General features: G+C 35.5%; 3 protein-coding genes across 3 annotated transcripts; 2 read left to right on the top strand and 1 right to left on the bottom strand.

Annotated features, from left to right (window-relative positions):
• Positions 1-3,981: 3,981 nt before the first annotated feature.
• On the top strand, positions 3,982-6,987 carry LOTGIDRAFT_157848 (hypothetical protein; the record flags this gene model as incomplete). Its single annotated transcript, XM_009050442.1, has 3 exons — positions 3,982-4,044; positions 4,577-4,670; positions 6,359-6,987. 3 exons carry the CDS (start codon positions 3,982-3,984, stop codon positions 6,985-6,987), a joined length of 786 nt encoding a protein of 261 aa, XP_009048690.1.
• Positions 6,988-8,579: 1,592 nt separating this feature from the next.
• Positions 8,580-10,146, bottom strand: LOTGIDRAFT_157847 (hypothetical protein; the record flags this gene model as incomplete). Its single annotated transcript, XM_009050441.1, has 2 exons — positions 8,580-9,284; positions 10,144-10,146. The coding sequence occupies 2 exons, from the start codon at positions 10,144-10,146 to the stop codon at positions 8,580-8,582; spliced, it is 708 nt and encodes a 235-aa protein (XP_009048689.1).
• Positions 10,147-13,707: 3,561 nt separating this feature from the next.
• On the top strand, positions 13,708-14,196 carry LOTGIDRAFT_97067 (hypothetical protein; the record flags this gene model as incomplete). The annotated part of the gene is made up of 1 exon (XM_009050440.1): positions 13,708-14,196. A coding segment is annotated over one exon (489 nt), but the record flags the coding sequence as incomplete, so codon positions are not given.
• Positions 14,197-15,345: the final 1,149 nt, after the last annotated feature.

Raw genomic sequence — 15,345 nt, 5'->3', positions numbered from 1 at the left:
CCTTTGCGATAGTGGCGTCATAAAACGCTTAGTTTTAGTGTAAATTGCAGGAACCATAGACGTTTGCCTGAAATTTAGAATTGTGGACATTGATGCTATCAGTGTCCCTGATAAACGTAAACAGTTTCGAATTTCTCTTTACAACCCCTTTAACCTTATTTGAAGGTTGTTAAAAAAACTCTTAAGATCTCAAAAGAAAAGTTCATCATTCATTTCATTTCCCCGCAACACTGTTCTTTGTCGTATTTGAAAAGTTCCTGGAGGTGCACATCGTGTCCAAACTACGCCCGCATCTTCACACTTTCTCGAGGTGTCAAACAAGTATTCGTGATACGATGGGAGGTGCATACCTTCGACTTATTTTAATAACTTAGGTGGAGTATGATATCGTTGGCAGCAATAAATGGCAATGGAAACAATCAGTGCATCTTATCATATCTAATCCAATTCTTTCATCTAAAACTTAAAAATATTTTATCATATTTATCATAAACATTTTTATCGTAAACATTTGACAAGTATATCGTACATTATGGATTTCGTGCTTTACGCCATAAATTTGGATCCAATTTTCTATTTACACGAGTCCCAAAGTGTTAAACTATCCCTGAAGCCGTTTTCTAGCCTATCAAGTTGTATTTAGGTGACTGATAGCTTATATTATACTTTATTCTGATTACCAACCTACGTCTGTGGTTCCTGTATTCCCTGAAAAACTGGAAAACTGGAAAACTTGAACATAACACAACTACAACCACACCAACATGATGTAGCTTGAAATATTAAAGGCATTGTAAAGATTTTTTTTAAATTTTTTATGTGTATCGGGGACACTGATAGCATCAATTAGCACCATTCTAATTATTAATCAGACGTCTGTGGTTCCTGCAATTCCATTAAAATTAAATGTTTGATGACGTCATCAATATGCCTTATCACATAAGGACTTCCCAATTAGTGACGTCATAATACACATATAAATTACGAAACCTCTTTATAATATCTTTAAGAGTGCGTGAGATGTAAATTTTTAGTGTACAGAATCAACTAGGAACAGATTTTCTCTGATAAATATGTTAGTGTTGATATTGAAAATAAAATCAAAATTGTAGAATGATGATTGATGTTAAAATGTCGATGTATATTTTATATATTTAACTCTTCAATTATTAAACAAATTATTTTTTTTACATACCTTGTTTTATCTTTTTTCCATAGAATACCCAAAATCTGAACTCCATACTGCAGTATAGGGAGACCACAATATGACACCGGACAATATCTATATTTTTACTCTGAGCCCTTAGCAGAAAAGTAGGACGTAAAACTCCATTCATTTCATTTGATTTCTGAGCTCTCATCATTAAGTGAGATTCCATTTATATGACAATAATTAAAAGGAATCAATCTTGTGATGAACGGCCCTCGATCTGTGAATTCTGCTTTGTGATCAACCGGAAGTTCATTAAAACAAAATGGAATAGGGTTCACGTGTACCATAGTATAAGGTGTAGACAGAATTCAAAATGGCGGAGAAAGGAGAATTAACTTGTGACATATCCGATTCAGTACCTTTCGGCTCAGATTTAAATGAAATGAATGGAGTTTTACACCCTAGTCTGACTGACGTCTAGAGTTGGAGTATAAAATACAGAATGTCAGGGTGTGTGTGTATGTGTGTGTGAGGGGGTTGGGGGTTAGAATCTCCACTCCACTGCTAGCAAGAGAATATATATAGACTTGTGCCACACGGGGTCTTTGTTTATTGTCCACATTCCAACTTCGAGACACTAAAAAAAAACATAAAAGAAAAAGGGAATATCGATCAGGAATGTTTAACAGACACTGGTATTGTTCTGTTATAATGACACTTTAAATATTGTAAAGCTACAGCTCAGAATATCTAATAGTTTTCGGTTTGTTAAGGGTATTACTTTAAAAAAACGTAATTTTTAATTAAACATGGTCGATAATCAACTTGAACATACTTGATAGTTTTTTTTGTCCATTTAAGTTCGGAAGAACTGACAAAACAAAACGTTTGGTCATTAGAGTCAACTTACCGAGTTCTCGACTGTTCGGGAATGAGAATCAGAAAGGTTAATGGTCCTGTGTTTGCAAAACTTTATCAATGTACATGGCCTTGTCTACCTTTAATAGCTTAAGCAGGAAAAGAAAACTAAACCGTAAGCTATTTTGTAATACGTCACAAGGCGTCAATAGAACAGTATCAAAATGGTGTTAAGTATAATAGTGGCATCACACATCATCTAAATCTTGGCGTCACACAATGTCTATTGAATAGAATAACAAGGGCGCCACACAATGTCTATTGAACAGTATAATAATGGCGTCACACTGTGTCTATTGAACAGTATAATAATGGTGTCATACAATGTCTATTGAACAGTATAATAATGGCGTCACACAATGTCTATTGAACAGTATAATAATGGCGTCACACAATGTCTATTGAACAGTATAATAATGGCGTCACACAGTGTCTATTGAACAGTATAATAATGGCGTCACACAATGTCTATTGAACAGTATAATAATGGCGTCACACAATGTCTATTGAACAGTATAATAATGGCGTCATACAATGTCTATTGAACAGTATAATAATGGTGTCACACAATGTCTATTGAACAGTATAATAATGGCGTCACACAATGTCTATTGAACAGTATAATAATGGCGCCACACAGTGTCTATTGAACAGTATAATAATAGCATCACACAGTGTCTATTGAACAGTATAATAATAGCGTCACACAGTGTCTATTGAACAGTATAATAATAGCGTCACACAGTGTCTATTGAACAGTATAATAATGGCGTCATACAATGTCTATTGAACAGTATAATAATGGCGTCACACAATGTCTATTGAACAGTATAATAATGGCGTCACACAATGTCTATTGAACAGTATAATAATGGCGTTATGATATTATTAATAATGAGGTTCGGTCAGCAATTGTCGAAACCTACATTATAACACCGTCTGTTGAAGCCTCTTATTAGTTGTAATAGCTAGCGTTCTCTTCAATTGGGAATAGTATAAGACAACGTTGGTCATAGACTGACATTGAGAAGATGTATATAAGGAATACCAAGTTCTTGTTGTGGTGTTGATATACGAAATGATTATTGGTTATTTCACCTTTTAACATCACTGTTTATTGGTATATAGGATATTCACTCATCAATGAATCGATGTCAAGTACTCGTTCAAGACTACAAGAAAACTACAAACGAAAGACTGGCGCATAAAGACGTTGCTGTTTGTTTGAAGGCTTGGTAGTTTGTCAACTGACAGAAGTACAAAATTTGAATGCCCACCATTTTGATTTTGAACAACCAGGGATCTGTGAAAATGGGCGTAGTTTAAGGTCTTGGTGTAGTTGGTGTTAGTTTCCAAGTGTTGTTCAGGTATGTTTTGGATATAAATTCAGCCATAGGCATATGAACAGAAAACTTTTAAGGAAAGTAAGCCTGCCTTCAGTTTAGTTAAAACCAAAACATCAAAACTATCAAATGAAATTTATTTGAAGAGAAACAGATCTCTGGACTGAATAAATATAGCTGAAAGGAACCTTATCATAATAAAGAGGACTTTCCAAAAAAGAATATCGAATTCACAAACCAAATCGTAAAGTGGCATCAGGTGTTCTAGAAGATCGGTCATAGAGAACCCGATACAGAATTTAATACTTGAATTTGAGATATTCATCTGAAAATAACAAAATGAAAGTTTGGAGCCAATGTGTGATTTTATTGATAAGTTTTGTTTATGCTGCTTTTTCTGGCACGTTTTACGAAATTCCAAGAAATTGCAAAAATACACAAGTGAACGATTCGTACCAATATTCAAGGCTAGAGTTCGACTCCATTATTCAATGTTCTGTGGCTTGTCAGAACGATCCTAAATGTTACTCTCTGGTTTACCATGATCACCAGTGTCAACTATTCAACATGATTTTGTTAATAGATTGTTCTACTGCTGTAGAGAAAACCGAACAGTTTTATTTTGAAAAGGTAGGAATTTTGAATATTTAAATTGCAAATTGAATTATGGGAAGGGGTGTTTTATCGCTACCACACGGCTTTCGGGGTTTAAACTCAAATTTTCTTTGAAACAAGCCAGATCTATCTTAGAGGCAGATCAGTTTTGGAGCAGAGTTTCTTTATAAGTTATTCTGATAAAGTTATAACGATTAGATCTAGGATGCAGTCAAACCAAGTTTAAACCGTTTTTTGATACTTTACTTCAAGGCAATCCAGATAAATCTTTGGAAGCCAGAACTATCTTTCCACCCAGCCCTAACTTAGTAAGATCCACCAAGTTACCATTCTATGTAATGGACAACTAAATGAGTGAGGGTCCATATGAGCCAATTCCCCTGTAATTTTGATTAAATATATTCTTTCCTGCATTCTGAGACCCCTCTGAACGTCCAGTTAATGTCTGTTAATGGAAGATATCTGGGTGAGGGTCCTTGGGGTCGGGGCCTGTAGACTTGGTTCCATCAATCCGTATGGTAGTTGAGTCACTCATTCTTTGTTACAGGCTGGATGTTTTAATGGTGGTCACCAGATCTCTGAAGATAACTGTCAATGTGTTGATGGTTATATCGCTGAGAAATGTCACAGACTTATGTATGGTAAGTTAATGATGTGAAGGGTATTAATTTTGTTCACAGGTTTGAGGGTTTTTTTTTATTTATATTAGTAGTATTGCGAATAAGACAACTGCATCAGGGCATTTTCTCAAAAACATGAATTCAGAAGATCTTAGTGTTCCTGTCATCTGATTGGCTGATCAATCAATAACTCTATAAACTATTGTACATCCTATCATATACAGAAATAAAAACATGAAACGTAACGTTCAGATTTTCATTTCAAAATGGTGCTTTATTCTCGAAATCTGAACTAAAATGAAATTCAGATTGGCTTTTCAATCCCATGACTAGTTGAATCTTCACTACGGTCAAGATATTACAAACGAAGTAGCCATAGTGAAGATGGACAAGCTGAGACCTGCAGAACTTAACTGAAGTTCACGTCGCAAAATCCCAGCATTGGAGAGGACAGGAATATTATTGGCTAGCGGTATCATCAAACGGACAAATGCTCAAGAAACCCTAACTGAAGTGGCTATGTTAAAAATAAAAGCTAATAAAAACGGAACGAAAGTTTGGTCTAATTCTAATCAGACTGCATTTCAAACAGATTTCAAATCCATTGGCATCATCACAAGTTCGTGAATTCAGAACGAGGCCTACATTTTTCTTACAAATTTAATCAACTCAAGTCGCACGATATAGGCTATATACACAAAGGTTTGAATGCCTAGACCTTATTATTTCTTTCAATCTCATGCTTTATTCACGTGAATAGAATATTCTTGTACAAAACAAAGAGATGAAAAACGTCGAATAGACTACTGATTGGCTGTTAGGTAACAAAAATCGACTCATGCATAAAGAAAATAGAATTTCATTTCAAGATTTATTAAATAAGTGTCAATTAAAATAAAACAAAGTAAAGCCATGCACTTACACATTCTCCTTTTTTTGTGCGATTGTAAAACACGACCGTATGGTCCTGCAAAGTTGAAAAGATTCCCAAATGAACCTATCTCATTTCGCCTCTTCGAAATTGTGTCCCTTTCCAATTCGCCTCTTCTTATTTGGGGGGAAATATCTATCAATTGCACAGATCCTATTGTAACTTCCTGTCTGACGTCTGTCGTAACCAGTTTAAAGACAAATAGAGCTACGAGTGACTGAAAATACGTGGATGGGTTTTAGATTCCTTTTAAGGTCATTGGCGTAGGCAGCTCAATGATATCTATTTAGTGTAATTAAGCTCAAGGGAATGTTGAGGAATCGAGGTTGTTTGTGTGTTTTGTTGTTAAGTGTGTCGTTATACTAAGAGTGTGTGTGTGTGTTATATTTAAATCTATATTATAAATAACAGCTTAATTTCAAACTGAATGTTATTGTTGATTTCTTTGAAAAAAAGTCTTAACCAAATGAATCTGATAAAACAAGGATTACTCTGTCTATTGTCTTCATGAAAAACAAAGAATTATTTCAAGATATAAACAGAAATTTATAATCTGTTCTCCAAGGGATAGTTATTTCCTGGTGGCGCTCATGTCGGACCCTAGACCACAAACCTGAATTTTGATGTATCTTATTACTTTGTATTAATTCGTTGTCTGTTTTCACATCTTTGATGGTGACGTTCGACTCTGATTTCGACTTATGTTAGGACTAATGTATTGGTTTTATCTTTGAACTTTTTTCCTCAACCTTGCATTTTTTTATTTGTTTATTTGCAGATTGTAAAGAAGGGTTTGGTGCCTATCCTAAACACGAACTTCGACTGAAAATTCAACCGAGTCCAACAGTAGAACCGTTCAGAGTTCATTGTCAGATGAATTATGGTGGACGATCGTATTTTTTATATCACGTGTCGGAACATACGAAGCTGAACCAATCGTGGAGCGACTATCGACAAGGATTCGGGGCTCTGACTGGCGATCATTGGCTAGGATTAGATCACCTTAGTAGTATAGTCAATGGTCGAGCAGCTCGTGGCGTACCAGCAAAACTTACCTTTGAAACAATAGCAGGCGGAGCACAGTTGACAGGATCCCATTCAAATTTCTTGATAGGAGACGAAACGGATGATTACAAGATTGAATCCGTCGGATATTATTCCGGAAAGCTCACTGACTGCATGACGGATCTCGTCGGATCAACGTTCGCTACTTACGATCACGGCAGCGACAACGGAATGAGCTGTGCGGTACAGTACGGTGGTGGATGGTGGTTTGGAAATGCATGTGCGCCTTGTAATCCAGTAGGTGTATTCAGCTCTGATGGCGAGCGTCTAAATGTGACCTATGAAAAGTTCTGGTCTGAAGTAGAATCGAGTCTTACAAGAATTAAGGCCTGGATTGAGTGACATGGTTTTCTGACACCAGGCACGTAGCTACAGGGCAAAGGAATGGCCACCCTACCCCCTCCGAAAAAATTCTGACAATCGACCTATTCTATTATTGTAACTTAACAATATATATGTACTAAGTTTTATGTTATCTTATTTCGCAGGGCAAAATTGTAAAGAGGCCTTTGGCCGAGTTTTTCACCTTTATTATTAAATATTTTATTTACTATTATTATTACCATTGCTTCTCCGAACAATTTAAGTCTTGATATGGGCCTGTCTGGAAGTCAAAAAACTGTATGACGTGTTGCTTTACCCGTTCATTGACTTTCTACTGAACCTTTGTTTTTACAAACCGGAGACCAATGGCAGAGCCAAAGGGGGCAGAGGGGTTTCCCGCCGCCCTCGCAGCTCCAAACGCATGTTTTTCGGGCAAAAATATCATAACTTGGTCAGAAATACGGGCAACCTCAGGTATTTTGTTCCTTCAGAGAGTAAAAAGTGAATTGCTGATAATGTTTACAATAGGTTAGGGCCTCGGATTAATACAAATCCACACTACAAACAACAGACAACTTCACAATGTTAAGATATAACGAACTCTAATACCTTGACGTCCTGAAGCACTTTTCGAATGGTTTTGAGTGTGAATTAAGATTTTAATTATGGCACGGATAAAATCATCTTCACAGTGCCAAGTTATTACGAACTGCGTCTCATGCACGCCAATACATTAACTCCAATAGGCACCTTTCTTGTATCACGGAATGATTTGATTGGATTATACGCTAGCCAATACAGCCAATCAGAGTCCTCGACATAAAGACTGACAACATTATGACTTATTGTTTACAGACTTTCTGTCGGATTGGCTGTATTCGCTGGCATGTAATCCAATAAAATACAAGATACAAGAAAGGTGACTTGTCAAGGTATAACACGAAATTCGTAATAGCTTTACGCCATGAAGATGTCAGACACCTTGCCTCTTTACGTGCTTAAATTTGCGCCATACAGTGTCTATTGAACAGTTTAAGTATAATCACTTTGAAGATTCATTAAAATCTACGAAATTCGCTACGAATATAGCGAGATATGGCGTTACACGATGTCATGCAGTTTTTATTGAATAGTTAGATAGTGTATTAAGTTTGAAAGAAACAACATTATGCAACATGTAGACTGCATGACCGATGCACATGTGTCAAGTTTCATGTTAGAATTTCAAAATAAACAATCAATAACAGGATCAATGCATGTACAAAATGTTTCGTACCGAAACCGATTTAAGAAAAGAATTACTTACTAATCGATGGTTTTTTTATCAATATTACAATATCCTATGAACTTTCTTGTCTACTTCTTTATTACCAGATTTGAAAGAAAATTAAGTTGAGTTTTACGTCTTATGTTTCTGGGATAGGTTGAGTTTATGAAAAAGGGCAACGCCCTACAGTGTACATCGAGGGAAAATTTGACAGGACAGTGGTAACAGCCTACTTGTTTTGTTGGACTTTTTTCAACAGTCGATGGGAATTAAAGGCATATCAAGCCTAATTTTGAGCTAAAACTATCTATAGGAGTTCCTGGTGATTCTTTCTGGACTCTTTTTAATTGAACTTATTATTACTGTTGAATTCGTCCAGTCCTAATTGACCTGTGATATCATTATTGATGAATTCGTCCAGTCCTAATTGACCTGTGATAATATTACTGACGAATTCGTCCAGTCCTAATTGACCTGTGATAATATTACTGATGAATTCGTCCAGTCCTAATTGACCTGTGATATCATTATTGATGAATTCGTCCAGTCCTAATTGACCTGTGATAATATTACTGATGAATTCGTCCAGTCCTAATTGACCTGTGATATCATTATTGATGAATTCGTCCAGTCCTAATTGACCTGTGATGATATTACTGACGAATTCGTCCAGTCCTAATTGACCTGTGATATCATTACTGATGAATTCGTCCAGTCCTAATTGACCTGTGATATTATTACTGATGAATTCGTCCAGTCCTAATTGGCCTGTGATATTATTACTGATGAATTCGTCCAGTCCTAATTGACTTGTAATATTATTACAGGCGAATTCGTCCAGTCCTAACTGACCTGTGATAATATTACTGACGAATTCGTCCAGTCCTAATTGGCCTGTGATATTATTATTGACGAATTCGTCCAGTCCTAATTGGTCTGTGATATTATTACTGACGAATTCGTCCAGTCCTAATTGGCCTGTGGTATTATTACTGACGAATTCGTCCTGTCCTAATTGGCCTGTGATATTATTACTGACGAATTCGTCCTGTCCTAATTGACCTGTGATATTTTTACTGATGAATTCGTCTAGTCCTCACTGTACTCTACATCTGGACTCTGATATTTTTATTGACGAAGGTCGACCAGGAAAGTCAGGCAGATTAAATGCAATTTCCTCGGTATTTATTACTTGAAGTGAAGCAAAAAGTTCATTACATTATAACAAGAATGTTCGTTAATGGTGTTGTTTTATCGAAACTTATCGAAGGTACTTGACGGTTATTGAATTCTTACAAGAATTTCTAAACAAAATATTTTCACTGTTATACATCTATTGTCGATCGATATAAAAATATTAAAACTGAACCTAAATCATGCTGTTACGCAGACTTCAGCACTGTGCTATATCTTTGTCGAACCTTCTGATCAGTATTGGGATACATGGAATCATAGAGACACAGGTTTCGAGATTTTATTGTGTTTCTACCAGTTGGTCTTTTGAGTCGCCAGAGTTGGTTCATGAGTTTGTTTGAAGCATTTCTCTATCAGATGAATTATGGTGAACGTGATATTACCTTGGCGAAACCTACATTATAACACTGTTTTTTGTTTAAAACTGTCTGTTGAAACCTCTTATTGGTTGTAATAGCTAGCGTTCTCTTCAATTGGGAATGGTATAAGACAACGTTGGTAATAGACTGACATTGAGAAGATGTATATAAGGAATACCAAGTTCTTGTTGTGGTGTTGACTGTTGATATACGAAATGATTATTGGTTATTTCATCTTTTAACATCACTGTTTATTGGTATATAGGATATAAACTCACTAAAACTAGACAACGACAGACTGGCGCATAAAGACGAAGTTATTCGATCGCAAAAGTACAAAATTTGAATGCCCACCATTTTGATTTTGAATAACCAAAATTGGTGTAGTTAAAGGTCTTTGTGTAATTTGTTAGTTGAAAAGCGTCGTTCAGGTATGTTTTGGATATATATCCCTAAACAAGGCTTCAGCAATAGGCATATGAACAGAAGACGTTAAAGGAAAGTATTTGAAATTTACTTGACAAGTAACAGATCTCTGGACTGATTAAACAGTGCTGAAAGGAATCGATTTATCAAATGAACAATTTTAGCTAAGAAGGCTTTCCAAAAAGGGATATGAAATTCACAAACCGATTCGCAAAGTGGCATCAGGTGTTCTAGAAGACCGGTCATAGAGAACCCGATACAGAATTTAATACTTGAATTTGAGATATTCATCTGAAAATAACAAAATGAAAGTTTGGAGCCAATGTGTGATTTTATTGATAAGTTTTGTTTATGCTGCTTTTTCTGGCACGTTTTACGAAATTCCAAGAAATTGCAAAAATACACAAGTGAACGATTCGTACCAATATTCAAGGCTAGAGTTCGCCTCCATTATTCAATGTTCTGTGGCTTGTCAGAACGATCCTAAATGTTACTCTCTGGTTTACCATGATCACCAGTGTCAACTATTCAACATGATTTTGTTAATAGATTGTTCTACTGCTGTAGAGAAAACCGAACAGTTTTATTTTGAAAAGGTAGGAATTTTGAATATTTAAAGGGTTCGTATAATTTTCCTTGTTTTATGAGGAATGTTTTTAAAATAGATGTATTTTGAAGGTATGATTTTTGAAATTGATGAAAGGTTTCTTATCACACAGTTTTGTGTTGGGAGGGGGGGGGGGGCGTTTTGTCGCCACTACGCCGCCTTAGGGGTTTAAACTTAAATATCTACCTGTACCAAGCCAGATCTATCGTTTTGGTTTTGAATCGTTCTTTTCTGAGGCATCCAATCCAAGTTTAAAGCTGCTTTTGGTACCAAGGCAATTCAAGAACTATCTTGCAGTCAGGTCTGTTTTGGAGTAGCTTGATTCATTATTCCTACAGGAATACATTCTCTTAGAATGGACATAAAACTGAAAGTCTCAAACGTGGTCAACAAGTGTATATATTCAGTTAGACTTACCAGGTGTCATGACTAAAGAATAAAATCTCTATATAACACAATATATCTATTAAACTTAATAATTATTGAAAAACTCTTCTAAGCATGTTTCAAAATTATTTAGTTTATGGATTTATTGGATCATAGAGGGATTCTGTCGTTTAATTTTGACACCAGGTAAGTCCACTGATAAACAAAGTTTCAAATTGTTGGTCATACCAAGAGGAAGTATTCCTTTTAAACATTCTAAAAAAATCTGTGTGGGACCTAACAAGTTACTATTCTTTGTTACAGGCTGGATGTTTTAATGGTGGTCACCTGATCTCTGAAGATAACTGTCAATGTGTTGATGGTTATATCGCTGAGAAATGTCACAGACTTATATATGGTAAGTTTGTCACGGGGAGGATCTTATGATTTGATTTTGTTTGAAGTTTATGTATAAGACGGTTCCCTTATTTTCACATATGAAAATGAAAATGCTAAAACTTACATCAATAGAAAGTGGAGGTGTTTTAATGACTTCGAAAAATACCAGTTTGTCTCACATGTCCATAATTAATTCATAATTAGCTAAATTAGAAGAGAATTACCAGCAGAATTCCAATGAGTGACCGATCAAGAAAGGTCAAAAAGTCTTTTTTGTTTATCCAGACTGTACATACATTGATATTTATGATTGGTTAAAACTCTTAATTATATGCAATAAGAACATGATATGATTAAGAATACATGATAATTCATTAGAAACACCAATTCATCAAATAGTTTGATTAATTTAACACTATAAATAAGAAAAAAATCACCTTTAACGTCAATGCGACAATTCTAAATTGAGGGCTTAACTAGAAAACTTAACTAAAATGAAATTCAGATTGGCATTTTTATCACACAACCAGTTGTTTCTTCACTATGGTCAAGATATTTTGCACGAAGTAGCCATTGTGAACATAGACGAGCTGTAACCTGCTGAACATGAACTGAAGAAATCTTCAACATAATTTCAAACAGATACTACATTTAGTATCTAATGATTCCCAGCGTTGGAGAGGGCAGACATTTGATTGGCTGGGGGTATCATCAAACTGACGAATGTTCAAGAAGCTACAACTGAATTGGCTATATTAAAAATAAAAGCTAAAAAAATAAACGGAAAGAGGTTGGGTATAATTTAAGAAGACTGCTTTTCAAACAGATTGCAATTTTATAGGCGCCACCACATGGTCCCGAATTTCTTTCATTACGTTAGATTCAGAATTTGGCCTAAATGTGGTTACTAAATACATCATCTTGATAGTCGCACGAAACCGGAAACTCAAAACAAAGGTTTGAATGCCTAGAGCGTATTATTCTTCTCAAGCTCATACTTTATTTATGTGAATATAATATACTTGTACAAAACGAGGCGAAAAAAAAAATTCGAATAGACTGATTTAATGAAAGCGTTAATTAATCACAATCCTTTAATGCATAACGTAAACAGATTCTGTTCCAAGATTTAAAAACTAATTAGAAATTTAAACACAGTAAAGCCATGAATTAGCACATTCTCTGGAAATTGTGCGATTGTAAACTAGACCTATCATGGTCCTATAAAGTTGGAAAGAGGTCGCCCCTTTCAGTATGGCCAAATCTCATTTTACCTCTTCCAATTATGTCCCTTTGTTTTTCACTTGGGAAATAAATTGAGGAAGGGGTGATGTGGGAAAGGGGTCTAAGTGGAGAAAGGGCAAAAGTGGAATAGATTTTGAGCGAATTCTGAAGGGTGATATGGGAAATGGCGAAATCGGAATACTTTAGGTCAAAATGGGAATCGACGTTATTGGAAGACATCATATATATCTAATGCGATCTCTACCCTTAACCAACTAAGAAACCTATATTTTGTACTTCTAATTTAAATCAATATATGGAGCCGATATTAATATAATATGATGTCATAAGCTTCAATATATCAATAATGCCCAGTCATTATCTTCTATAATACTACTTGATATCAAAGATAATTATTGTTCTAATAAATTATTCCAATATTCAATTTTTAATTTGTATTAATTGATTAATTCTACTCCATACATAAATATAAATATAAAATATTAAACGAAAACAATAAAGAAAGAAGAATGTACTTTAGAGAGACAGATATAGTCTAGAGATAAAAGAGGGGTTTTGCTGAATTAGAATACCTAATTGCTAAAATGTGCCCGACACGGTGTTGTACTTCTGTTTCTAGAAAGTATTCAAAGTTGACCAGAATTCAGTACCTTTCTCCAGCTCTCTTGGTATTTTGTTCTGTGGTGATCACGTGTGACCCTTGACCATAATACTAAATTCTGGCTGCAGTTCTCGCATCTTTGGCGGGTGACATTCGATTTCAGTATTGCCTAAAACTGTTGTATTGGTTTCATCGTTTATCTATGTATTTATTTATTTGTTTATTTGTAGATTGTAAAGAAGGGTTTGGTGTCTATCCTAAACAAGATCTTCGACTACAGATTCAACCGAGTCCAACAGTAGAACCGTTCAGAGTTCATTGTCAGATGAATTATGGTGGACGATCATATATTTTATATCACGTGTCGGAAAAAACTAGGCTGAACAAATCGTGGAGCGACTATCGACAAGGATTCGGGGCTCTGACTGGCGATCATTGGCTAGGATTAGATCACCTTAGTAGTATAGTCAATGGTCGAGCAGCTCGTGGCGTACCAGCAAAACTTACCTTTGAAACAATAGCAGGCGGAGCACAGTTGACAGGATCCCATTCAAATTTCTTGATAGGAGACGAAACGGATGATTACAAGATTGAATCCGTCGGATATTATTCCGGAAAGCTCACTGACTGCATGACGGATCTCGTCGGATCAACGTTCGCTACTTACGATCACGGCAGCGACAACGGAATGAGTTGTGCGGTACAGTACGGTGGTGGATGGTGGTTTGGAAATGCATGTGCGCCTTGTAATCCAGTAGGTGTAGTCAGCTCTGATGGCAAGCGTCTAAATGTGACCTATGAAAAGTTCTGGTCTGAAGTAGAATCGAGTCTTAGAAGAATTAAGGTCTGGATTGCATGAGATGGTCTTCTGACACCGGGTTTAGCACTAATGAAATTTGATATTTTCAGTTTCTGTTGCTTTACTCGTTCTTTGACTTTCTACTGGAACTTTGTGTAGATCCTTTTCGACTAAGTTTACCATTAGCTCTCGTTGTAACTCTAAAGGAATTTCGTATGTCGCTCTGAAGGGTTTCAAATTGGGCCATTATGAACTTGGATACATTAAACGTGTAATATCTATTAATAGATAATATGTCACTGTCAGAGATCGCCAGGGACTCTTCAAACTCTTCTTTGTCGAATCATGAATCAAAAACAGATTTACCACACGGCGGATCTATTTTGCAAAAATGAAACATCGATTTCATTTCAAATTCATCTTCACAATCATTTTGTATTTCGGTGAGAACGAATTGAATCAGCTTTTTACTCTTGCTGATAATGTTTACAATAGGTATACGTTAGGGCCCCGGATTAATACAAATCCACACTGCAAACAATAGACGGCTTCACAATGTTAAGATAAAACGAACTCTAATACCTTGACGTCCTGAAGCACTTTTCAAATGGTTTGAGTGTGAATGAAGATTTTAATTACGGCACGGATAAAATACATGATAGTTAAGTATAAGCTGATGCACACAAAAATAGAATAAAATAGAAACGTTTTAAAGACTTTTATTCTTCTCAATTTGATATTTATGTTGGTGCATACGGACTATTGTTCATTTCACTTAGTTCTCAAAGAATCAATTTATTCTCGACAGGAAACAGGATTTTTAATGCGTTTAAAGTAATTACTTTTGAAACAATATAACAAACAATGGTGGGTAATTTCGTACGCTTTTTTATTATCATTCTATCTAAATTTTTTTGTATAAAACACTCCCTATATCACTTGTATGGACATTTTATAAAATTCACCTCTCCACGTATTCTCAAAACGATTTTAGGGCCAGGATGTCTTAGAATCAATGTTAGATGATAAGAACCTAGGATCGTTTCCAGAATACAAGGCCTGTATTCTACACAGAAATGCAACCCCCCCCCCCCCCCCCCTTTCCTTTTTATT

Source organism: Lottia gigantea (genome assembly GCF_000327385.1).
Source record: "Lottia gigantea unplaced genomic scaffold LOTGIsca_15, whole genome shotgun sequence".
Classification (NCBI taxonomy): domain Eukaryota; kingdom Metazoa; phylum Mollusca; class Gastropoda; family Lottiidae; genus Lottia; species Lottia gigantea.
This window is presented reverse-complemented; position numbering and strand designations above follow the sequence as displayed.